Source organism: Mustelus asterias, chromosome 14, assembly GCF_964213995.1.
Source record: "Mustelus asterias chromosome 14, sMusAst1.hap1.1, whole genome shotgun sequence".
NCBI lineage: Eukaryota > Metazoa > Chordata > Chondrichthyes > Carcharhiniformes > Triakidae > Mustelus > Mustelus asterias.
The window spans coordinates 60,419,785-60,447,138 of record NC_135814.1 but is presented as its reverse complement, the minus strand read 5'-3'; the positions used below and the strand labels follow the sequence as shown (position 1 = coordinate 60,447,138).

The 27,354-nt window shown below is 45.1% G+C and overlaps 1 protein-coding gene across 1 annotated transcript in view; it reads left to right on the top strand.

The window, feature by feature from the left end:
• The first annotated feature begins 3,546 nt into the window (after positions 1 to 3,546).
• Positions 3,547 to 27,354, top strand: part of ccdc141 (coiled-coil domain containing 141) — a 171,768-nt gene continuing 147,960 nt past the window's right edge. The window contains exons 1-2 of the mRNA XM_078228492.1: positions 3,547 to 3,831; positions 4,108 to 4,230. Of these exons, the coding sequence (XP_078084618.1) occupies positions 3,730 to 3,831; positions 4,108 to 4,230 (225 nt within the window). The 5' untranslated portion in view covers positions 3,547 to 3,729. The remainder of the gene's footprint in view (positions 3,832 to 4,107; positions 4,231 to 27,354) is intronic.

The window sequence follows — 27,354 nt, the reverse complement described above, 5'->3', positions numbered from 1 at the left end:
CCTTATCACCTTATCCTTGTACATTCTTTCTTTTCAGATAGCAATCCAATTCCCTTTTAAATACTTCAATCGAACTTGCCTCCACCACCCCCTCAGGGTGACCGTTCCAGACTCCAACCACCCTCGAGGTGAAAAAGTCTTTCCTCACACTACTTTTAGTCCTTTGCCAATTATTGTGAATCAGTGCCCTCCAATTCTTGATCCTATCAAGTGGAAATAGTTTCTCATGATTTATGCTGTCTTCACCAAGCCTCCCCATCTGCAGCCCCTGCTCCATTTCTCAGTCCTGTTGCAGACCTGGAAATATTGTAATACTGACTCATACCCCTTGCAATCAAGCTTTGTCTTGGATGGTGTCAAACTCAAGTGTTGTTGGAACTGCACTCATTCAGGCAAGTGGAGAGTATTCCAATAAACTCTTGACTTGTGTCTTGTAGATGGTGGACAGGCTTTGGGGACTCGGGAGGTGAGTTACTCACCACAGAATTCCTAGTCTTTGACCTGTTCTGGTAACCACAGTATTTATATGGCTAGTCCCGTTTAGTTTCTGGTCAATGATAACCCACAGGATGTTGACAGTGGGAGGTTCAGCAATGGTAATACCATTGAATGTCAAGGGGCGATAGTTGGATCCTCTCTTGTTGGAGATGGTCATTGCCTGGCACTTGTGTGGCATGGATGTTACTTGCCACCTGTCAGTCCAAACCTGGATATTGTCCAGGTCCTGCTGAATTTGGACCTGGACTGCTTCACATGTGAGGAGTTGCGAATGATACTGAACAGCAGTCATCAGCAACATTTCCACTTCTGACTTGATATGATTTGATTTGATTTTGGTTTATTATTGTCACATGTATTAGTATACAGTCAAAAGTATTGTTTCTTGTGCACTATACAGACATAGAGAAGGAAAGGAGAGAGTGCAGTATGTAGTGTTATGGTCATAGCTAGGTGCAGATAAATATCAACTTAATACAAGTAAGTCTGATGGCAGCAGGGAAGAAGCTCTTCTGAGACAGTTGGTCTGTGTCCTCAGACTTTTCTATCTTTTTCCCGATGGAAAAAGATGGAAGAGAGTATGTCCGGGGTGCGTGGGGTCCTTGAATATGCTGGCTGCTTTTCTGAGGCAGCGGGAAATATAGACAGAGTCAGTGGATGGGAGGCTAGTTTGTGTGATGGACTGGGCTTCATTCAAGACCCTTTGTAGTTTTTTACGGTCTTGGACAGAGCAGGAACCGTACCAAACTGTGATACAACCAGAAAAAATGCTTTCTATGGTGCATCTGTAAAAGTTGGTAAGAGTTGTAGCGGACATGCCAAATTTCCTTATCCTCCTGAGAAAGTAGAGGCATTTGTGGGCTTTCATTAACTAGCGTTAGAAAGTTAGGGAGGGCCCAGCGCAGGTTGTTGGTGATCTGGATATCTAGAAACTTGAAGCTCTCCATTATTTCCACTTTGTCTCTGTTGATGTAGACAGGAGCATGTCCTCCACTACGCTTCCTGAAGTTAATGACTATCTCCATCATTTTGTTGACATTGAGGGAGAGATTATTGTTGCCGCACCAGCTCACCAGATTCTCTATCTCTTTCCTGTACTTTGTCTCATCATTGTTTGAGATCCAATCCACTACGGTGGTGTCATCAGCAAACTTGAAAATTGAGTTGGAGGGGAATTTGGCCACACAGTCATAGGTGTATAAGGAATATAATAAGGGGCTGAGGACACAGCTTTGTGGGTCACTGGTGTTGAGGATTTTGATTTGATTTGATTTATTATTGTCACAAGTTTTAACATAGAATGAAATGTATTGCAGGAGGTGTTGTTACCTTTCCTGACTGATTGCGGTCTGAAAGTTAGGAAGTCTAGGATCCACTCACATAGGGAGGTGTTGAGGCCCAGGCCATGGAGTTTGGAGATGAGTTCTCTCGGAATAATGGTGTTGGAGGCTGAGCTGTAGTCAATAAATAGGAGTCTGACATCGGTGTCTTTGTTATCTAGGTGTTCCAGGATTGAGTTTGGGCCAGGGAGATGGCATCTGCTGTTGACCTGTTGCTGTGATATGTGAACTGTAGTGGATCCAAGCAATCTGGGAGGCCGGAATTGATTCGTGCCATGACTAACCTTTTGAAGCACTTCATAATGATGGGTGTTAGAGCCACCGAACGATAGTCATTAAAGCACGCTGTCTAGCTTACCGTGATGATGGTCATCTTCTTGAAGCAGATGGGGACCTCAATTTGGTGTAAAGTAAGGTTAAAGATGTCTGCGAATACCCCTTCCAGCTGGTCTGCTCAGGATCTGAGTGCTCGTCCGGATACCCCATCCGAGCCAGTCGTTTTCCATGGGTTGACTTTCCAAAAGAGTGCTCTGACGCCTGCGATGGGGACCTTGGATATGGGTTCGGCTGAGGCTTCTGGATGGAGGGTGTGCTCTCACTGACCTCTTGCTCAAAATGGGCATAGAATGCGTTGAGCTCATCGGGGAGGCATAGAGGTTTACAGCATGAAAACAGGCCCTTCGGCCCAACTTGTCCATGCTGCCCTTGTTTTTTTTAAAACCCCTAAGCTAATCCCAATTGCCCGCATTTGACCCATATCCCTCTATACCCATCGTACCCATGTAACTATCTAAATACTTTCAACATCCAACTTGTGCTCCCTAATTGCCTGCTATAACTATTCGTTTCCACTATTGAACTGGAATTGCCAATTGAATGCAGTAGCTGCTGAATTGTGCGCAGCTTTGAGAAGTGGCCTTATGTTAATTTTTACATTGATAACTTGTATTGAAATTCCCAAACTCACTTTTTCTTAATTCGGGTTATGATTTCACAAGAAAGAAATGTTGAAAAAAATTGGTTTGGAGTCGGCAAAATTTGCTTTTGAAGTTTTTTGATGATTTACAAGAATGTTATTTTTTCCTGTTGTCATATAAACATTGATTTGTAAGATCAGAAAAACTCAATCATGACTGCCCTGTCAATTGAAACCTATTCCTGTCATTGTTTATGGGTAAATGATTCCAAACATTGCATTTCACCTGCAAAACGTTATGTGCAATTCTAGCTACCAAGTACATTCTGCTTGTCAGTAAAGTTGCCATTTGGGCAAAGCTTATGTCAATGTAACCATGTGAGGTGTAAATTGTAACTCTGAACTTGGATGCCAGCTCTTCCTTACATTGCCTTTTTATTTCTCAGAATGGAAATTGCAACACTGAATCACTTTTCTAAATTATACTTATTCATTATAAGTTCAGAAATAAAACTTTACTGTAACTCTGTGACTATTCATCAGTTGCAATATAAATCTGAAAATTTAATTATGACAACTTTTTGCTTACAGCTCTTGCTGCGAGACACAAAATAATTTCCTTCAAATTGTGATTGTTTCCATTTGATCATCCAAGGTCATTTTAACGGCATCCAGTGTTTCTCTGCTGATAACGGAGCAGGACTGGTAGATTGGTGCTGTCAAAATAGGGGTGTGTCAGTTTCCCAAAGCAGTGATACAACACATGCTGCTTCAATCTATTTTTAACTCGCTGTTCTCTGCTGTGGATATCGAGCCAGTGTTAGCTGAGCCCTTTTCCTGAATACATGTTCAGTCGTGAGCACTGCAATTTTATTGTCTTTTATCAGTAACTTAACAGCCTAACATTTAGATTCTGTTGAGAATTCTGTCTGCAGGTTTAATCAATCATCTGTATGAATTACTAAGTAAGAGACCATGTCCAGAGAAAGTGACTCTGGAGGTCGACCTTCAGCAACGACAATCAGTACTGTAGCTGTACAAACAGGAGACTCAAGAATCGTAGTAGCTATACTAAAGGTGAGTGCTTTCTCCCTCCAAAGTGAATATGCTGTAGTTTTATTAAGTTGTGATGTTGAAAATTGAATTTTGATAACTTTGGCCTGTGTTTTGCTTTCCAGCCTATAGCTCCACTCCTGTGTGAAATCCTGTGTACCTCAGTATTAGCTAACTTTTCTTAGGTTCTAAACTTGAAGTGTTTTGAAAGTATTAATTGCAGTTTTATGTTAGCTATGTGTATCAATAACATAAAAAATGTAATCCTGATCTATAAATCAAATACTTCTTGCATTTCAGTCTGGAATGTGTGTGGAACTTCAGTTGGTTGAATCAGTACCAAATCTTCTTGAAATCGGCAGTAATGTGGATGAAACCAGGAAAATGCTGAATGAACATGAGATTCTTCTAGCTAAACTGAAGGTAAGGGGCATTAATTGGGAGCAATTGCATCACAATTAGTAATCACAGTTAGCTAACCTAACTGTATATTTCATGTACCAAATATTAAAGAAATAATGAATTGATGAGACAGAATAATATACCCTCCTGTAGATGTGGCCAAAAAGAGAAAATGTTTAAAGCTGTTGGAAAGGGCTGTACTGATGTTATAATGGCCACACCTTTGTTTTATTGCCAGACTTGGAAGGGAAAAATTAGCAGATTCTAGTCACAAAGATTCTGGAATTGTTCCACCCGCACTTACCACACTGAAGTTTTCAAGGTCCATAGGAATGTGTCTTGTTATTGTGGGGGATGAGATGTATTTGCGCTATTTGTAGGAAGGCTCCACCTTTGACCATTCCCCTTGTGGCGTGAGGGGCTTTGTAAGGGGCAGGATGGAAACTAGCCTTTTCAAGATGATGCTGGATTTCCCAACTGAGATTGGGACCAAAAGCTTCCTAATTTTCTGAGCCTTCCTGGAGGATTCATACTTGAGTCACAAGAATAGCTGAGGAAATTTGGTCTTTTGTAACAGTACATGTGGTAGCTGAGCTGATATGGAATTTCCAAACATTGAATCCAAACCTAATAAGTACAAAGTAATTGTTTTTCTTTGAAACATTGAGATATCTTTGCTCAACTTTACATCGTGGTAGCTGCTCTTCGTCATTTTTTAAAAATTTGTGATATGTGTTAAGCTAGCATTTATTATCCACTCCAAATTGCCCTTGTAAAGGTACTTGTGAGTCACCTTCTTGAACCACTGTGGCCCATGTAGGTATACCCACAGTACTATTAAGAAGACAGTTACAGATGTCTGATCCAGCAACAAGCAGCAACTCTAGTGTAATAATGATACCAAAATACTTCACGGGAGCATTATGAGACAAAATGAGTCAAGCTACTTAAGGGGAGGTTAGGTCACATGACCAAAAGCTTGGTCCGAGAGAGAGGTTTTAAGGAATGTCTTAAAGGAAGATAGTCATCCTTGACTCCAAGCAACTGCCTTAGAAGAAGAAAGAAAGTGAAGTAAAGAGGCACAGGGAATAAATTTTGGAGCTGAGAGCTTTGGCAACTGAAGACAGGGCCGTTAATGATGGAACAGTTAAAATCTGCTCAAAAGAACTGGATTAGATGGGCATGAATATATCGGCAGAGGATTGTGGAGCGAGAGGAGATTCCAATGACAGGGTGGAACAAGGCCATGGAGGATTTGAAAGCAAGAAAGTGGCAGCTTCAAAAAGGGTTTTGCAACTCATCTGTTCGACAAAGTAAGCCTGCTGTAAACATAGTCAGAGGGTCACCAAGGAGCAGCATGTAGATAAGAAGGACAGATACTTGTAGGATACCAGACATAATGGAGCAGGAAAGGAGAAGCTATTGCAAGTGATACTCTGACAAAGATTAGATAAGAAGTGAAACAGAGTGCTGTCCTATCCAGTTGTATGATAGTGGAAAGGTATTGGAGGAAGATGGTGCGGTCAACTGTTTCAAAGGCTGCAGACTGGTTGAGAAAGATGAAGAGGGATTCTTTACCTTTGTCGCAATCATATAGCATGTCATTTATGACTTCTATGAGCTGTTTTGTTACTGTCACAGGGACAGAAACCAGATCAGAGGGATTCCATCATCGAGTTCCAGAAAAGATGAGAACAGAATTTGGAGATTACATCATATTCAAGGATTTTGGCGAGGAAAGGGAGGTTGGCAATGTGACAGTAGTTTAGAAGAATAATTGAGGCAAGAACTAGTTGTTTTGAGGAGAGCTGTGATGATGACAGATTTAAAGGAGAGACGACCCCTAAAGAGAGAGAACTGTTAACAATATTGACCAACATGGGGACTAGGAGGGGAAGTGGCATGATCAGTAGTTTAGTGCAAATGGGGTCAAGGAAGTGATGTGTTTCATGGTGAACTCAGAGAGGTCACAGTGAGATAGCAGAGAAACTAGAGAAATATGTGGGTTCAATGTTGAGGCAAGGATTATTGTAGAGCAAGGTTGACCGGGTGGACCAGGGGAAGGGAGGGATATGGCAGAGGCAGCTGATCGGAGTGATTCCATTTTCATGACAAAATAGTCCCTGAGCTCCTTGCACTTATTGTTGAAAATTAGAGGACACAGGAAAAAGAGACTTAATGGGCCACATCTTCCAGTCTCCAGATCATTGGAGACCAGGTGTATGACTGAAGATGTGCACCGTGACCCTAGAGTAGACCTGATGCTTGGATCAATGCAAGAACCTGTGGTTGGCAATTCCTTGGCTCCCAGGGTCTCTCCGTGAATGTCTCTGACTTTGAGCTAGAGTAGGAGACTTTGACAGATCCACAGTACTGACCTGGATACCTAGGAAATGTTATCCAGATTAAAATCTAGACTAACACCTAGGTAATTCCACAACTGACTGCCCAACCACCCCCTCAACCTGACCCAACTACTTCCCAACCCAATTAATCCTCTGACTTGACTATTTGCGTGACTCAACCTGACTATCTTCTGACCCAATTTGACTATCCCCTCGTCCGCCTGATAACCCGACTACCCACCTGATTCCCTGACTTACTCCCTACTTGACCCAACGACCCCTCCCACACGACTACCACTGGACCACACTCCCGACCACAGCTGCCTATCTCCCTGACTCCACTACTACACCCGATCTGACTACCTCTCCCAATCTACTATCCTACTATTTCCTCGACCAGACCTGCTTACCCACTCACCCACCTCTCTCAGGCAGGATGAGAGAGAGAGATTAATGGTTTTAGTAAGGAGTTGGGTATTTTTTTTGTGAATTCATGGGACATGGGCGTCGCTGGCTGGCCAGCATTTATTGCCCATCCCTAGTTGCACTTGAGAAGGTGGTGGTGAGCTGCCTTCTTGAATCGCTGCAGTCTATGTGCTGTGGGTTGACCCACAATGCCGCTAGGGAGGGAATTCCAGGATTTTGACCCAGCGACTGCGAAGGAATGGTGATATATTTCCAAGTCAGGATGGTGAGTAGCTTGGAGGGGAACTTGTAGATGGTGGTGTTCCCATGTATCTGCTGCCCTTGTCCTTCTAGATGGAAGTGGCTGTGGGTTTGGAAGGTACTGTCCAAGGATCTTTGGTGAATTGCTGCAGAGCACCTTGTAGATAGTACACACTGCTGTTACTGAGTGTCGGTGGTGGAGGGAGTGAATGTTTGTAGATGTGGTGCCAATCAAGCGGGCTGCTTTGTCCTGGATGGTGTCAAGCTTCTTGAGTGTTGTTGGAGCTGCACCTATCCAGGCAAGTGGGGAGTATTCCATCACACTCTTGACTTGTGCCTTCTAAATGGTGGATAAGCTTTGGGGAGTCAGGAGGTGAGTTACTCACCACAGTATCCTAGCCTCTGACCTGCTCTTGTAGCCACTGTGTTTATGTGGTGAGTGCAGTTGAGTTTCTGGTCAATGGTAACCCCAAGAATGTTGACAGTAGGGGATTCAGTGATGGTAACACCATTGAATGTCAAGGGGCAGTGGTTAGAGTATCCCTTGATGGTCATTGCCTGGCACTTGCGTGGTGTGAATGTTATTTGCCACTTGTCAGCCCTCGCCTGGATATTGTCTAGCTCTTGTTGCATTTGAACAAGGGCTGCTTCAGTATCTGAGGAGTCACAAATGGTGCTGAACATTGTGCAATCATCGGTGAACATCCCCACTTCTGGCCTTATGATGGAGGTCATTGATGAAGCAGCTGAAGATTGTTGGGTCTGGGATATGACCCTGAGGGACTCCTGCAGTGATGTCCTGGAGCTGAGATGACTGACCCTCTACAACCACAACCATCTTCCTACATACCAGATATGACTCTAACCAGCGGAGTGTTTGCTCCCCTGTTACCCATTGATTCCTGTTTTGCTCAGGCTCCTTGATACCATGCTCGGTTGAATGCGGCCTTGATGTCAAGGACTGTCACTCTCACCTCACTTATGAAATTCAGCTCTTTTGTTCATGTTTGAATCAAGGCTGTAATGAGGTCAGGAGCTGAGTGACCCTGACGAAACCCAAACTGGGCGTCACTGAGCAGGTTATTGCTGAGCAGGTGCTGCTTGATAGCACTGTCAATGACCCCCTCCATCACTTTACTGATCAAGATTAGACTGGGCGGTAATTGGTCGGATTGGGTTTGTCCTGCTTTTTGTGTCCAGGACATAACTGGGCAATTTTCCTCATTGTTGGGTAGATGCCAGTGTTGAAGAGCTTGGCTAGGGGAGCGGCAAGTTCTGGAGCACAAGTCTTCAGTACTATTGCCGGAATGTTATCAGGGCCCATTGCCTTTGCAGCATCCAGTTCCTCCACCCGTTTCTTGATATTACGTGCAGTGAATCGAATTGGCTGGAGACTGGCGTCTGAGATGTGGGGGACCACTGGAGGAGGCCAAGATGTATCATCGGCAATTCTGGCTGAAGATTGCTTCAAATGCTTCAGCCCTATCTTTTGCACCGATGTGCTGGGCTCCTCCATCATTGAGGGTGGGGATATTTGTGGAGCCTCATCCTCCAGTGAGTTGTTTAATTGTCCACCACTATTCACGACTGGATGTGGAAGGACTGCAGAGCTTAGATCTGATCCGTAGTGAGATCGCTTAGCTCTGTCTATCACTTGCTGTTTTTGCCATCTGGCATGCAAGTAGTCCTGTGTGGTAGCTTCACCAGGTTGACACCTCATTTTTAGGTATGCCTGGTGCTGCTCCTGGCATGTCCTCCTGCACTCTCCATTGAACCAGGGTTGATCCCCTGGCTTGATGGTAATGGTTGAGTGGGGCATATGCCGGGCCATGAGCTGCAGATTGTGCTGGAGTACAATTCCGCTGCTGTTAATGGCCCACAGCGCCTCATGGATGCCCAGTCTTGAGTTGCTAGATCGGTTCGAAGTCTGTCCCATTTAGCATGGTGATAGTGCCACACAGCACGATGGAGGTTATTTTCAATGTGAAGGCAGGACTTCGTCTCCACAAGGACTGTGCGATGGTTACTCGTACCAATACTGTCATGGACAGATGCATCTGCAGCTGGCAGATTGGTAAGGATGAGGTCAAGTATGTTATTTCCTCTTGTTGGTTCCTTCACCACCTGCTGCAGACCCAGTTTAGCAGTTATATTCTTTAGGACCCGACCAGCTTGATCAGTAGTGCTGCTGCCGAGCCACTTTTGGTGGTGGACATTGAAATCCTCCACCCAGAGTACATTTTGCGCCCTTGCCACCCTCAGTGTTTCCTCCAAGTGTTGTTCAACATGAAGGAATACTGATTCATCAGCTGAAGGAGGATGGTATGTGGTAACCAGTCAGAGGTTTCCTTGCCCATGTTTAACCATGAGACTTCATGGGATCCAGAGTCAATGTTAAGGACTCCCAGGGCAACTCCCTCCTGACTGTATACCACTGTGCTGCCACCTCTGCTGGGTCTGTCCTGCTGGTGGGACAGGACATACCCAGGGATGGTAATGGTGGTGTCTGGGGTATTATCTGTAAGGTATGATTCCATGAGAATGACTGTGTCAGGCTGTTGCTTGACTACTCTGTGAGACAGCTCTCCCAATTTTGGCACTAGCCCCCAGATGTTAAGGAGGACTTTGCAAGGTTGACAGGGCTGCTTGTTCTGCTGTTGTCTTTTCCGGTGAATGCCTAGGTGAATGCCAGCTGGTTCGTCTGGTTTCCTTTCTTTGTTTAGACTTTGTCGCGATTGATACAACTGAGTGGCTTGCTAGGCCATTTCAGAGGGCAGTTGAGAGTCAACCACATTGCTGTGGTTCTGGAGTCACATGTAGGCCAGACCAGGTAAGGACGGCAGATTTCCTTCCCTAAAGGACATTAATGAGTCATTAGTATCAAAGGTAAAGGTAAGGATGTAGTTGAGCAAACCAATAGCTACAGGAATGTTGAGGTGAATAGAGAGCCAAGGACTAGGTAGTTGGGATTTTGAAAGTGGAGCTGTAAGTGAATTGGGGTACAGTTTTTTCCAGAAGCGAATGAGGTGGGGTTGTGGGTTGTGAGTGAGGCAAGGAAGTGATCAGAGATGGTCTGATCTATTATTGATACAATGGTGGTAGCAAGACTATGACATGGCAGTGTTAGGGGGTTGACCTTGAATATGGGTTGAGGAGTTTGTATGAAGGGTGGGATTACAGGACCATAAGAGGGCAGTGAACCCAAAGGAGAGAGAGCACGATGAATTAAGATGGAGGTTGAAATCACCAAGAATGAGAGGTTGTTCAGTGCTTGGGGAGAAAAGCAGCGATGATACCTCTATGAGAAGCTTATTAGTGCACTTAGGAGTGCTGTCGAGAATGAAGATTTTGAATGAGAGGTGGGAGTGGGGGGGGTGGGGTGAAACAAGGTGAAATGCTCAAAGAAAGATAAAATGTCAGAGGAACAGAGGGTCAGGCCAAAGTGATGAGGACCACCCCAGCATTGCAACAGTCTTGAGAGGCAAGTCTTATGGCCAGGTGGGAGGTGTTGTGGTAAATATTACCACTCGAGTCCATCAACTTCCAGTAATCAAAGATTTTATTCACGTATATGCTGAGGAGAGATCAGATCAATCCTGATTGCTTTCCCTTGCATCACTCAATAATAGTCTGTGTCACAATTTTATAATCCTTGGTTCTCACACAGCAAAACACTGTTTGGGGCAGTCCTCAATCACCGACGTTTCTTTAATACATACATCATATGACCTAATCAATGAGTAGGGCACTTTGTGCTTTGGGTGTTCCCTGTTATCTCAGCTTTTGGCCTCCAGAGGAGGTTTGTTAGGATGGCTCCGTCTGTTTCCTATGTCCTCAACATCTTGTTTACCCAAGCTGTGAAGGCCATTAGATTTTATGACTTGTGATTTTTAATTAGTTCCCACAATTTTGACTATATTTCCCATCATTTGTGGAAAGGCTGACTACATTTGTGTATTTTAAAGCTATTAATGTACATCTTAACATCAATCTTAGTATGAAATTGGTTAATTGACTCCACTTCAATTACTTCAATAAGGGAAAAGGTATCATCACCTCTCAGCTGTGTTTCTGTTAAGGTCATGATGTCAATACAATCACCCACAAATTCATGAATGACAAGTGTCTTGTTCGCACATGATTGGACATTCTGAGTGAGATGTGGGTAGGGATGGTGAGAGCTGATCTACTGGCAGGGGCCACATCATCAGCAGAGGGAGAGATGAATTGGACAGGGAGGACATTGGCGAGAGTAGCCCTCATCAGACCTACTTTGTGGGAAGGTCAATGAGAGTGTTGGATGGGGTAATTGGGTTCTCTTCTTGTCTTGGGTGAGTCCTGAGCTCCTCAATGAACGCTTTGGAGAACGCCAAGAGAGGTGGATCGATAAGTTGTTGACTTATCTACTTGAGGCTGGGACAGCAGCAAGAGAACACGGAAGATGTTACAGGCAGGGGAGAGATGGTAGAATGGTTTCCTCTTTTTCCATCTCTCAATTGACCAAAGACAGATGTGTTACAGAGGAGAAGTGTTTTTACCCTTGAGTGCTGTAACTCTCAAGAATAGATGAATGACAGATTTTCTCATTGGTTTTTAAAAAGAAGGATTAATGATTAGTATTCAACACATGAAATGCGTGCGCATGCACACACACATGCACTCGTGTCAAGGTGATTACAAAAGAGATAGCATACACTTGGGGTCTTCAAAGTCCAATAAGTCACTATCACGGTTCTTTCAAGCTGAACACTTGAAACGTTGCAGCCCTGTTGTTCCCTCTTCGGTCCAATAGAGGCTGGAGGTTTATGAAGATGGTTTTCCAGTAGTTTACTGTTTCTCTGGCTTCACTCCAGTCAAGGTGCAGTTGAAGCCCTGAAGCGAAAACCTGGTTTGGTTCCTGATGCGCGATATAACTCACGAGGCTAGAGATGCTCGAGGAAATAAAGGCTTTTATTAACTACTACAATAGAGCTACCATATATAATACACGATCCCAGACTGAGGGGTCCCAGACAGAGCAGTGACCTTTATACCTCTCCCAGGAGGCGGAGCCCGACTGGGATGTACCATAATAACTATAATACAGGTAGAACAGCCCAACCCTAACCCCAACAGTAACATGTAGAACAACCCAACCCTAACCCCAACAGCAACATATATACAGACTCATAGTACTGGCCAGACCCTGGCTCAGTACTACCTGGTGGGAACCAACGATGGTTCACCACATTCACCCCTCCTTTGAAGACAAAGGGCGGCGGGGTACAAAAAAAACACAGAACAATTGGTCATCAGTCTATAAGTTCAGACGGTCAGGGGGACCGCACCGTCGTTGTGACCTCCTCAACACCAGCGATGACACCGGAGTAGGCACTCGCGGTGGCGTTCTCCCCAAGGCGGTGTCCAACGGCTCCTCCAATGTCTCACGGGCCGGGTTGACCCCGAGGTGGTGACAATCCGTTGAGCTCGGACACGCCTTGAAGTGGCGACCATCTCCTGGATTCAGGCAAGCTGTACACGGGAGTAAAAGGGTTAAGTGATGGTCCCGATGCTGCCCACGCCGTGTCAGGAGGGGAAACAATAGTTGGGGGGTCTCTAACAGGAGGTATGGGAGCGACAGGGGTTTCCAAGCCCCCTGCTGGCGCCAGGTCTCGAATCGAGACCGTGTCCTCTCGCCCGTCAGGGTATGCCACATAGGCATACTGAGGGTTGGCGTGGAGGAGATGGACCTGTTCAACCAAAGGGTTGGACTTGCGGGCCCTAACATGTCGCCGCAGGAGGACAGGTTCTGAGTACGTCAAACAAGACGGTAATGAGGTCCCAGAGGAAGACTTCCGAGGGAATGAAAACAGTCTCTCATGGGGAGTAGCGTTGGTTGCCGTACACAGGAGTGAGTGTATGGAGTGGAGCGCATCAGGGAGTACCTCTTGCCAACGGGAGACTGGAAGGCTTTTTGACTTCAACGCCAGTAAGACAGCCTTCCAGACTGTATCATTCTCACGTTCAACCTGTCCGTTACCCCTAGGGTTGTAGCTCGTGGTTCTACTAGAGGCAATCCCGTATGAGAGCAGGTATTGCCTCAAGTCATCGCTCATAAACAACGAGCCCCTATCACTGTGGATGTAACAGGGGTACCCGAACAGGGTGAAAAGATCTCGAAATGCCTTGATATCCGTGGCAGCGGTCGTATCAGAGCAGGGAATGACAAAAGGGAATCGTGAGTACTCATCAATGATATTGAGGAAGTACACATTCCGATCTGTCGAGGGAAGGGGGCCCTTAAAGTCCACACTCAGTCTTTCGAAGGGACGAGTGGCCTTAACGAGTTGTGCCCTGTCAGGTCGGTAAAAGTGCGGTTTGCATTCCGCGCATACCCGGCAGCTTCTAGTTATGGACCTGACATCCTCCACCAAGTTGGGTAGATTCCGGGCTTTCACGAAGTGGTAGAGCCGAGTGACCCCTGGATGGCAGAGGTCATTGTGGAGAGCCTGCAAACGATTCTCCTGCATACTGGCGCATGTTCCATGCGACAGGGCATCCGAGGGCTCGTTGAGTTTCCCTGGACGATACATGATGTCGTAATTATAGGTGGAGAGTTCGATTCTCCACCTCAAGATCTTATCGTTCTTCATCTTGCCCCGTAACGTGTTATTGAACATGAACGCCACGGACCGCTGGTCCGTGATCAGGGTGAACCGTTTTCCCGCCAAGTAATGGTGCCAATGCCGGACGGCCTCCACAATGGCCTGGGCCTCCTTTTCCACCGCTGAATGCCGAATTTCGGGGCCTTGGGAGAAAAAAAGGCGACGGGCCTGCCCGCCTGGTTAAGTGTGGCGGCCAGGGCGAAATCAGATGCATCGCTCTCCACCTGGAAGGGGATGGACTCATCGATAGCGTGCATCGTGGCTTTCGCGATGTCGGCTTTTAGTTTTTCAAAGGCCAAACAAGCCTCTGGTGCTAGGGGAAAAGAGCTAGACTTTATGAGCGGACGGGCTTTGTCCACGTAATTGGGAACCCACTGTGCGCAGTAAGAGAAGAAGCCTAAGCATCTTCTCAGTGCTTTTGCGCTAGTGGGCAGGGGAAGTTCGAGAAGGGGACGCATACGGTCTGGATCAGGGCCAATGACCCCGTTTTCCACCACGTATCCGAGGATAGCTAGGCGGCGCGTGCGAAATACACACTTCTCCCTGTTGTAGGTCAGATTCAGGCGAGATGCAGTGCATAGGAATCTAAGGAGGTTGGTATCGTGGTCCTGCTGGTCATGGCCGCAGATGGTGACGTTATCCAGGTACGGGAAGGTAGCCCGCAGTCCGTTATGGTCCACCATTCGGTCCATAGCACGCTGGAAGACCGAGACCCCATTGGTGACACCAAAGGGAACCCTTAGAAAATGGTACAAGTGACCATCCGCCTCAAAAGCCGTGTATTGTCGGTCCTCTGGGCGAATGGGGAGCTGGTGGTAGGCAGACTTTAGGTCGATGGTGGAGAACACCCGGTACTGCGTAATCTGGTTGACCATGTCAGAAATGCGCAGGAGGGGATACGCATCCAGCTGCGTGTATCTGTTAATGGTCTGACTATAGTCAATGACCATCCGGGGTTTGTTCCCACTCTTGACCACCACGACCTGCGCTCTCCAAGGACTAGCGCTAGGTTGTATGATCCCTTACTTGAGGAGCCGCTGAACCTCAGATCGAACGAAGATCCGATCCTCAGCGCTGTAACGCCTACTCTTAGTCGCGATGGGCTTGCAGCCTGGCACGAGATTCTGGAATAGGGAGGGTGTGGTAATCTTAAGCGTCGAGAGGCTACAAGTGGAGCGCGTTAGGCAATTTGGAGGCTGCTGTTCTCCCACTGAAAGCGGAGGGAGTGGCCCACCATACTGTAGGGTTACACCCTTCAAGTGGACCATGAAATTTAGTCCGAGGAGTATTGGCGCGCAAAGGTGCGGTAACACCAGGAGCTTGAAGCTCTCGTAAACTGTGCCCTGCACCGATAGATTTACCACGCAACTCCCTAGCAAGGTGACAGACTGGGACCTTGATGCCATCGAAATTGTCTGCTTGACAGGCTGGATCTGGAGGCCACACCGCTTCACGGCGTCTGGGTGAATAAAGCTCTCTGTGCTCCCGCTGTCAAACAGACAATAAATCGTGCGTTTGCACCTGTATGTCCATCATGGATTTGTCGAGTCTGTGAGGCTTTGCCTGGTCCAGGATGATCGACGCCACCGTTGGTTCGTGAGCGCCACTGCAGGCAGCTGAGATGGATGATGACGACCCCTGCTGGTCATTCGCGGTGGGTGCCGACCAAAATGGCTGCTCCCATAGGTCACACGTGGGCGATGGCGCCAAAATCAGCGACGCCTGGTGGTCGCGCGTCTCTTGCGACTCCGTCGTCTGGAATGGCGACGTCCTGGCCAAGCACGTGGAAGAAACCCTTGACGATGCCGACGACGAGGAACCCGGCTCCGGGGAGTCGCACGCCGCACTGCTGTTCCTGGAAGTAAGTTTGGATCGACATACCTTCGAATAATGCCCCTTCTTGCCGCAGGTGGAGCACAACACCGCTTTAGCGGGACATTGCTGCCGATTGTGCTTCACTCCCCCACAGAAGTAACACCGCGGGTCGCCCAGAGCTGCTGCCATCGTCAGGCCCGAGGGTGGGCATGCCATCACGCAGCTTTTCGGACCCGCTGGGTGAAGTGGGGTCTGTGACTGCTCCTGCCACGCTGTCTCCACGTGGTCTTCGGGATACATTGCCAGGCTTTTGGAGGCCGTTGCTAGCGTATCCGCTAGCTCTATAGATTTAGTGAGATCGAGATTACCTTGCTCCAACAGCCGAAGTCGGATATAAGATGATCCGATTCCTGCCACAAACGCATCTCGAGCGAGGTCGTTCATGTTCTGGTCTGCCGACACTGCTTTGCAGTTACAGCCCCTGGCTAGCTGTAGGAGCTCGCACGCATACTGTTCCGTCGTTTCGCCGGGCTGCCGTCGTCGAGTGGCTAAGAGATATCGAGCATGCATCTTGTTTGGCGGTTTAATATAGCGCTTCTTAAGAAGCTCGAGGGCCCCTTTGTAGTCGGTGGCCGCACGGATCGCTAGATATACAGTGTCGCTTACCCTCGCGTGGAGGACCCGGAGTCTGTCGTCGTCCGTGGTGACTGCTGCGGAGGCTTCGAGGTAATCCTGAAAACATTTCAACCAGTGGTCGAAGGTGTTGGAGGCGCCCGCCGCACGTGGGTCCAGCGTAAGACGTTCGGGTTTTAACATTTGCTCCATGCTCTCTGTATCGTTTTCTTTTTTTTTCAACGACGAGAGTTCAATTAGTAGTTAATAAAATTGATGCGCGATATAACTCACGAGGCTAGAGATGCTCGAGGAAATAAAGGCTTTTATTAACTACTACAATAGAGCTACCATATATAATACACGATCCCAGACTGAGGGGTCCCAGACAGAGCAGTGACCTTTATACCTCTCCCAGGAGGCGGAGCCCGACTGGGATGTACCATAGAACATAGAACATAGAACATAGAACATTACAGCGCAGAACAGGCCCTTCGGCCCACGATGTTGCACCGACCAGTTAAAAAAAAACTGTGACCCTCCAACCTAAACCAATTTCTTTTCGTCCATGAACCTATCTACGGATCTCTTAAACGCCCCCAAACTAGGCGCATTTACTACTGATGCTGGCAGGGCATTCCAATCCCTCACCACCCTCTGGGTAAAGAACCTACCCCTGACATCGGTTCTATAACTACCCCCCCTCAATTTAAAGCCATGCCCCCTCGTGCTGGATTTCTCCATCAGAGGAAAAAGGCTATCACTATCCACCCTATCTAAACCTCTAATCATCTTATATGTTTCAATAAGATCCCCTCTTAGCCGCCGCCTTTCCAGCGAAAACAATCCCAAATCCCTCAGCCTCTCCTCATAGGATCTCCCCTCCATACCAGGCAACATCCTGGTAAACCTCCTCTGCACCCTCTCCAAAGCCTCCACATCCTTCCTGTAATGTGGGGACCAGAACTGCACACAGTACTCCAAGTGCGGCCGCACCAGAGTTGTGTACAGTTGCAACATAACGCTACGACTCCTAAATTCAATCCCCCTACCAATAAACGCCAAGACACCATATGCCTTCTTAACAACCTTATCTACTTGATTCCCAACTTTCAGGGATCTATGCACACATACACCTAGATCCCTCTGCTCCTCCACACTATTCAAAGTCCTCCCGTTAGCCCTATACTCAACACATCTGTTATTCCTACCAAAGTGAATTACCTCACACTTCTCCGCATTAAACTCCATCCGCCACCTCTCGGCCCAACTTTGCAACCTGTCTAAGTCTTCCTGCAAACTACGACACCCTTCCTCACTGTCTACCACACCACCGACTTTGGTGTCATCAGCAAATTTGCTAATCCACCCAACTATACCATAATAACTATAATACAGGTAGAACAGCCCAATCCTAACCCCAACAGTAACATGTAGAACAACCCAACCCTAACCCCAACAGCAACATATATACAGACTCATAGTACTGGCCAGACCCTGGCTCAGTACTACCTGGTGGGAACCAACGATGGTTCACCACAGTTCCTTAAATAGGAAGGTAAAGGCCAACGCAAATTCGTTGCTTCCCGATGGATTTTAGGCAGGATCTTGTTCCTTTATTGGTCTGGAAATCGCCATCTTTCTTTTTTAACTGCTGCTCCCAAAAAAATTGTCATATTAAATGACCCTTATCAAAAACCTGATTTCTGTCAAGTGACAATGACGTCTGTTTTTCATTGCCCTCACAAATGGTCTCTGTCACCTTGGCCATTGACATTGTGTTGTTTGAGTTTCGCTCATTTATGTATCCTTGTGATAGGATAGGATTCTTCTCCTATCCAGTCTGCAAGTTCATTGTGAACTAGTTTCTGTAACTATTTGGTCAATGGCCACATTAATCCACAGGGAATGTTTGTTGTGTTTTAATACATTGCTTAGAATTCCAGGCTAACTTCCAGGGCTGGAACCATGTGCAGTTCCATGTATATTGACGGTTAAGAAAAAAATGACCTGATTGCTCAACTCCATTTTGTTCAAAAGCAGTACCAATTCTCCATTTGGTTTTAATAGTAAAGTGTCCATCTTCTAGAAGTCTGTGAGCCCATATTACGTGAGCATGACAAAGTCGAAAAGCTGTGGTAGGAAATTTGGAGGCCAAAGTTCCTGTAAGTGGAGAAGTGAAGAGAGGTATGATGATAAAAGAGAGAGGTAAGGAGGGGTAAGAAGAAAATAAGTTAAACAAAGAACAGCTTTCGTTACCCACCAGTGCCACTGGGACCATGCACACACCAGTGTACCAGGGGCTTGGGATCGCCAAAGGAACCTGGTCACAGGTGAGGGAGGACAGGGTGGGGTTGCGGGGAAGGGGCCGCTGGCCGTGATGTGGTGAAGGTGTCAGAAGAAAGGCCAGGGAGATTGGTTGGCTGTCAAAAGGCACCCTTACCCAATGCTGGGTCACTCAATCAGGCACTCAGTGCCCCCCAACTACCTGGACTGTGTTTTTTGCATGTACTGCCCACGCTGGAGCAGTCGTCAATTTACAATTCAATTGTTCAGCTAAAATTTTTCGGACCATTTCGTCAGTCACGGTGGGATTTCCCTCACGTATCCTATTGCTAAAAGACTTTGTGCTGCTGTGTGCTTTGCTACAATATTCAGATTTTCACACACTCCTGAATTCATCATTGGCAAATTGTCCTCCATGGTCAGTGAGGAATTTAGCTGGTGCTCACAGCTCCATTCCTATCTGTCTTTCCATTATTATATCAAGATTTACTTTTTTGTCTTTACCAAAAATTACCATTGACAGACTACATCTAGGCTCATCATCTACAAAATGCAGAGAAAAGTATTTTTTCTCTGATTCACACTTTGAGGTCCATCACTATGGTTTCTTTGAAGTCTCTCACCAATGGAAGACTTACCACTGGTCACGATGGCATTCTCCTGTAGTTTTTTAAATAAATATCACTTTTTTCACTAATATCCTTGACAAGTCTAGTGTATCCTGCATCCAGTACCCCTGCATCATTTAACAGAACCTTCAACCTATGGCCAGAGGGAGTGCAAATAGTTGGTGTGCTTTTATAATAATTTGCTGCTTCTCCTTTAAATCCCTATCTGCAACTGCCATTTATAGTTTTAGACATTCTGTCTCGAGATGATAGGCTTTAAAGGAATACAATAATGTCCCACTGTGTAAATGCCAAATCCACAGATCTCCCAAAGACTATTGTGCTCCAAGTCCAACTTAACTTGAGACTTTTTCACTGAAAGCTTACCTAACATTAAAGGTATTTCACGTGATTCAACATCAGTGCTGATAAAATGAATTACCTCTACTATTTTGTATGGAATTACTATTCTTTTTTAGTGATTTCAACATGTTACCACCACCAAAACTGAAACAAGAACAGTCACATTATCTGGCTTTACTTCGGCCTTCCTTACTTAAAAAATCCATGTAACATTCTAGCCAATCCACTTTACATACTGTGGACATACATCCACCGTCTAGAACTGCACAACTGAATGAATCTGTGACTAGGGTACTCATTACTGGACTGAAGCTTCTGGTGACAGATACAATTCCTTCTCGTTGGACTGTGTTGTCTCACCTTCTGTACCTTCCATGTCACGCATTGGCTCAAAAGCCCTGTTTTTCATTTTTGGGTAATTCAATATATGAAACTTAGAGTTGCATCTGAAGCACCTGTTGACCACCCCTTGGTTATTCCTCGGGTTCATCCTTCCATAATTGTCTCACTGTCTGTTGTAGCTCCCAAAAGGGCCTCTGTCCTCCATATATTTTGTTTGTAACTCATCTTGCCTACAGATGTTTGGGCGCTATATTCAAATAGTCCTGAAATGTTGCTAGCATTGTATCTTCCATCTTTGGTGTCAAGGTTGAAGAGCCCATTTGTGCCACTGAAGAGGATGGAAATGAATGCTTTCCAGATATGTTTTAACGTTTTGGATATTTTATCTCTCTCTTTGAAATCCACGTATGTTCAAACCAATCCAATCTGGCCTATCCAAGTTTGATATCCTAGCACAGTCCAAAAATTTTAAGACAAGTACTGATTTAGGAATTTCCAAGTGGGATCGCTGCAATCTCGTACGTAGTCTGTTAAACTCCACGATGTATTCTTCAATGGAGCGATCATCCATTTTTGAAAATTTAGCAAAGTCTGACCAAACCTCATAGGTATTCAATAAGTCGCCTTTCATCTAAATTTTATCCATGAATCTCAAGAGAATGCCCAAACCTCCTTCGTTGTCCAGTTCCTGATCATCTAGTTCTGAAAACACTGTACAACTGATCTTGCTGTTAGCAGGAAGCAAAGTGCCAGTCTCAGCCCATGCTTTCTTTTCAGTAGAGATGTAACCTTGTCCACACATCAACTTCATTTTTCCATTGTTCATAAGGTTTTGTTTCACAAGACAGTGGTGGAAAATCATTTCCTACCACCCTATACCTGGTTTCAGTATTTTCAAAACATCTCTAATTATAGTCTTCTCTCAAAAAATTTAACACCGATACTAGCCGTCTGTCTGGAAGTGAATCTTAGGGCATGATTTTCCAGCCTCCACTGCAATGTGTTTTCCAGCAGCAGAGACAGCTTGCCATTGACTGCCTGTGGGATTTTCCAGTCCTGCGGATATCTAGGTTATTTTGCATGGCTCATGCAGCTTGCTACCAAGGAACCCAACGTGGATGCCTCACTGGAAAATCCCACCCTTTTTCTTCAGTCCTCACATTCAGGCAACCATCTTTGACACCAAATGTCAGAGAAATTCCCAAGCCTGGTTGTGAATACAACACTGATATTAGGATGCTTTGGTGGAAACTGTTTGTTGCTTGCTAGAGAGCTCACTTCTCCATCATCCATCGCCCACCCATAGGTCAGCGATCACTAGGCAGGGCATGAAGGGTTGGAGGGCATTGAGGTTGCAAAGTTCAGCTCAAAATGTTTAAATATTCTTTCATGGGATGTGGGCATTGCTGACAAGGCTGACGTTACTGACTTTCCCTAACTGCCCTTGAGAAGGTGGTGGTGAGCGGCCTTCTTGAATTGCTGCAGTCCATCTGGTGCATTTCGGAAGGGAGTACTGTGCTATTAGGAAGGGAGTTCCAGGACTTTGATGAGGCAACAGTGAAAGAAGGACAATGAAGTTTCAAGATAGGATGGGAACTTGGTGTTCCCATGCACCTGCTGCTCTTGTCCTTTCCAGACGCTAGAGGTTGTAGGTTTGGAGATGCTGTCAAGGAAGTCTTGGTGAGTTACTACATTGTACCTTGTATATAGGGGACACTGCTGCCACTGCATGTCAGTGGTGGAGGGAGTGAATGTTTAAGTTGGTGGATGGGAATAGTAATGCCATTGAATGTCAAGACAAGACAGTTAAATTCTCTCTTGATGGGTGCTAGAGATGGTCTTTGTCTGGCAGTTGTGTGGCATGAATGTAACTTATCGCTTACCATCCAATGCCTGAATGTTGTCCAGATCTACCTTCATATGCACACTGTTTCAGCATCTGAAGAGTTCCATATGGTTCTGAACACTGAAATGAAATGAAAGTCACCAAAGTACTAGAGAACCATAGGCTGCTCTCCCCCTTTTTGAGAGAGAGAGATGACTGGTTGTTTTAAAGTTTATTTATTAGTGTCACAAGTCGGCTTACATTAACACTGCAATGAAGTTACTGTGGTGGTGATTTAACCTGAGGGTCAACACACCTCCGGCGAGGGACAAGGTTGAGAAGGTGGGGCCTTCATGAATAACGACAACCAGTACGCACATTGAGCCTGTTGGCATCATTCTGCATCACGAACCAGCCATCCTAGCAACTGAGCTAACCAACCCCCTACTGAACACTATACAACTATCAGTGAACATCCCCATTTCTGACCTTATGATGGAAGGAAGGTCATTGATGAAGCAACTGAAGATGGTTGGGCCTAGGACACTACACTGCAGAACTCCTGTAGTGACGTCCTGGGACTCTGATGGTTGGCCTCCAACAACCACAGCTTTTTCCTTTGTGCGTGATATGACTCCAGCCAGTAGAGAGATTCTCCCCTTGTTTCCCATTAACTTAATTTTTGTCAGGACTCCATAATATCACACTTGGTTAAATGTTACCTTATGGTCAAGGGTAGTCACTCTCACCACACTCTTGTGTTCAGCTCTTTTGTCCATGTTTGAACCAAGGCTATAATGAAGTCTGGAGTTGAGTGGTCCTGGCGGAAAACAAACTGAGCATCAGTGACTAGGATATTATTTTGTAAGTGCTGCTTGGTTGTGCTGTTGACGGTGCCTTCCATCACTTTGCTGATGATTGAGAATAAATGTAGGGCAGTGATTTGCCAGATTGGATTTGTTCTGCCCTTTGTGGACAGGACATACCAGAGCAAATTTTCACATTGCCGCATAGATGCCAGTATTATACTGGAACAACTTGGCTAGAGGCATGGCTTATTCTGAAGCACAAATCTTCAGTACTATTGCTGGGATATTGTCAGGTCCCATAGCTTTTGCAGTATCCAGTGCCTTCAGCCGTTTCTTGATATCATGTGGAGTGAATCAATTTGACTGAAGACTGACATCTCTGATGCTGGGGACCTCAGGAGGAGGCTAAGATGAATCATTCACTTGTCACTTCTGGCTGAGGATGTTGCAATTGCTTGTTTCTTGTTTCTTGCAAGGATGTGCTCGACTCCCCCGTCATTGAGCATAGTGATAATTGTGGAGCCCTCCTCCTGTTAGTTGTTCAATTACTCGCCACCATTCATTAAAATCATACATGTATAAAATCTAAAAAGGTTGTGTTTTTCAGCTACAGTGACTGCAAAAGACTCTACTCCCCAGATGCAAATGTGTAAACAGTAGCTTACTTTTTTTATAAAGATTTGCTTGCATTTCCTGAAATGAATTAATAAAGTGGGCCACTGTTGGTGCCTGAAGTTCTAACACTGCATGAGGTGCTTTTTCAAGGGCCAAGGGAGAGACGGGGATAAAAATTGATACACATTGTGCCTGTTTTGATCTGGGTGCAAAGCATACCAATATAAGCAAAATCATGAGGGGTCTTGACAGAATAGATAGAGAGAAACTGTTCCCATTGGCAGAAGTGACCAGCACTGGAGGACACTGATGTAAAGTGATCAAGTTCCCCCAGCTAAATTTGTGGGCCCTATTTATGGGTGCCCTAGCCTATGCCAAAACATGTCACATCAAATGAACATGTAAATCAGGAGCCTAATGTCTATTACAGTACCACTTGATGAAATTCTCAAACAACGAGTATGCAGGTGTTAAGTTCTTCAGTGGTCACCAATGAAAGATAACAAACGTTCTTTTCAAAGTTCCTGTTGACGTTCCCGCCTTTCCCTCCCCAGCTCACAGCTTGCTTCAGTGCTCCATCCTGCGAGTTGCTCAGGCAACTGGCTTCCCGCGAAGTTTGGATGAGGTAGGAGGCCCTTTTGGGAACATGGGATTTGGAAAGTAAAAGCAGTGCAGGCATGATAAAAGGATATGGACTGAGCAGAATATACCATCTCAGCTGTCCCATAATGGTGCTGCAAGAATGTTAATGACATTACCAGGTCAGGCAAGTAAAAGTGGGATATCCCATCCAAAAGGTGCTATACTCAGCGTATTTAACCATTTATAATCTCCTTCCCCTAACTGCTCTGAAGGACTTCAAGACCTTCGTATTAATATCCTGAAGAATCCAGAGAGCTTCTTTACCTCTAAACGTCACCTGTGAGTGTGTTTTCACTTAGCCGGAGATGTGCAGTTCATTGAAAGCCTCAAATACTGTACAATTTCATGCATCTGTCATCACCTCTAATGTAATTCGTGCTGGTATCTGGGACAGACTGCATCTCATGGCAATCTTGAAGTGGAAAATAACTGTAAATAAAAATGGATTGACAATCTCCCTGCCTTTGTTCTTTTGTGCTCCATGCAGAGTAGGCTTTGGGGCTCGTGGAGAGGTACAGAGGAAAGGAATAAAAGGTAGAAAAGGTGGAGGTCAGGTTTGTCTCAAAATTTGGGTGCCACGAGATGAGGATGTCCCAGTCTTGTGAAGCTTTTCTAGATGCACAGCATTGGGCCACATCATGCACCTGGATATTCAGATAGCGCTATGAAGGAGCACATATTTAATGCTCATATATCACATACTGCCACCAAGAGGAAGCATGATATAATAGGATGCAATATGCATTTTCACATACTGAGATGGAAGTAAACTAATGTTAGAAATAGATTTATGCTTGAAGGCAATATTATTGGCAAGTTTGGGAAGTACCTTTGACTAGGGGCCCTGTTAGTTGATATGTGTGCTTGCGGGTTTGAAAAAGACATGTTGTGCTGGGAAAGGGGCTGATGTTTTGGATAAGTATGGTAATAAAAGATGATCTCATGGTTTGGGGATTGAGAACATTGCAGCAAATATGTGTTCTCCGGAACTGGGGAGTTGGATACACATTAAACCCCAATTAAACCTTCCCAGCTACTCCAGACTAATCGCTTGTGAGGAATTTGGTTGCGGTATCTATACCTATTGATATCGGTAACAAGCCTTGTGTTTATTTCATTGCAGATCTGACTCACTATAGGAAGTAAAATGTGTGTCAAAGTGAAACTTTTACAAATGGAACACCTTTGTAACTTGGCAACTGGAATCTAAAACATCTGTAAAAATCTGTATTCACTGCAATGAGTTTAACTGCACATTATTATTTGAACATGTTGAATTTTAACATTTTAAAATTTGTTTATAAAGTTTGTGAAGGTAGGTAACCAGATCTTGTATTAATTAATGCAATGATGACATAATCAGATAATCAATAAGAAGTCTTTTTTGGCTACTGGGGTGGATTGAACTGGATATGCCGATAAGATGCTACTCGTTTCTCTGTTTCAAAACACAGTTAAAAATTAGGCCAATAGGAGCAGAAATATTAATGACTGAAAGTTACAGCACCGTTACAGATTGTGAATGTGTTAGCACTGTTGCCTCACAGTGCCGGGGACCTGGGTTTGATTCCCGGCTTGGGTCGCAGTCTGTGCGGAGTCTGCACATTCTCCCCATGTCTGTGTGGGTTTCCTCCAGGTGCTCTGGTTTCCTCCCACAGTCTGAAAGATGTGCTGGTTAGGTGCATTGGTCATGCTAAATTCTCCCTCAGTGTACCCAAACAGGTGCCGGAGTATGGCAACTAGGGGATTTATAGTCATAGAGTCATAGTGGTTTACAGCATGGAAACAGGCCCTTCGGCCCAACTTGTCCATGCCGCCCCCTTTTTTATTTAAACCCCCAAGCTAGTCCCAATTGCCTGCGTTTGGCCTATATCCCTCTATACCCATCTTACCCATGTAACTGTCTAAATGCTTTTTAAAAGACAAAATTGTACCCGCCTCTACTTCTACCTCTGGCAGCTCGTTCCAGACGCTCACCACCCTCTGTGTGAAACAATTGCCCCTCTGGACCCTTTTGTATCTCTCCCCTCTCACCTTAAACCTTTGCCCTCTAGTTTTAGACTCCCCTACCTTTGGGAAAAGATATCGACTATCTAGCTGATCTATGCCCCTCATTATTTTATAGGCCTCTATAAGATCACCCCTAAGCCCCCTACGCTCCAAAGAAAAAAGTCCCAGTCTATCCAGCCTCTCCTTATAACTCAAAACATCAAGTCCCGGTAGTATCCTAGTAAATCTTTTCTGCACTCTTTCTAGTTTAATAATATCTTTTCTATAATAGGGTGACCAGAACTGTACACAGTATTCCAAGTGTGGCCAGATTTTCACAGTAACTTCATGTAAGTCTACTTGTGACACTAATAAACTTTAGAACTTTAAAAACTTTAAACTTTTAAAATAAACTTTAAACTTAATATATGTGGGAGGCACAAATGAGATGTTAAGGAGCCGTCATCTCCACCTTTATATCTGCTGGGACTATTACCGTGATACCCCCCACTTGCATTACCAGAGTTGGCTTCTTCAATGCCTGATCATTTTCTGATGCAAGTGTCATTTCTGGACTCTCAATCAATACTTACACCCATGCCTTCTTCCTCTGCACTCTTTCATCTCATTCTGCCAATCCACTGACCTCACTTATTGGCCACCATGCTGAACATGCAACCAACAGTTTTACTTGCCAGTGTTTGTTCCTGCACATCCCACAATTGTTGCAGCTCTCCTTTCACTGGACCCTGCTGGAGTATATGTCACCCAAGTACCTACCCTGGGCAAGTGACCTGTAGGAAGTGCTAACTCTGTGCAATGTATCTTGATCACTCACATTACCACCATCCAACCTTTCATTCTACTGCATCGTGTACCTCAGGACCATCGTCATAAAACACATGAGAACTTGAGGTATAACCTGCCTTGTTTTCTTCATCTGCCACTCAGAGTTCAAGTTTTTGTAATTAATTTGATAATGGTGAATGAATCTTAATAGTTTAATTACCATGTTTGGTAGGTACTATCATGACCTATAACCTTATCAAGAACTTTCTGTTCTTTATGTCCATCTCTTACTAGTATACTAAATCTTCTGAATTGAAGTCTATCTCATATGGTCTTATACATTGCTTCTGCACTTCACAAATTTTCTTAGCCTTTATAGAAGCCTATATGTAAATTATTCAAATGTGCATTAAGAATGTGAATACCTTCAAGCACAGAAGGCAATGTGGGACAAAGTGACACTAACTGGTAGGAATTATATTCTCCAACCATCTGGAGTGAATTATTTGCATGAACGACCCATGCCATGCTGCCAACATACAGCCTGATTGATTAGCTAAAATTTTATGTCGAATTTCATTGATCACCACGTGATTGTTTTCAAAAAAATCGTTGCTGAAAGACTTTCAGTTGCAGTATTCAAGACCATGATGCTCATATTTTCACATATGTTTGTAAGTTTGACATTGTCAAATTGCCCTCCACTATCAGTGAGAAACTCTGCTGATGTTGGAAGTCCGGTTCCTGTTATAAAACCATGTTTTATATCAAAAAATGACTATTTACTGAAGGGGC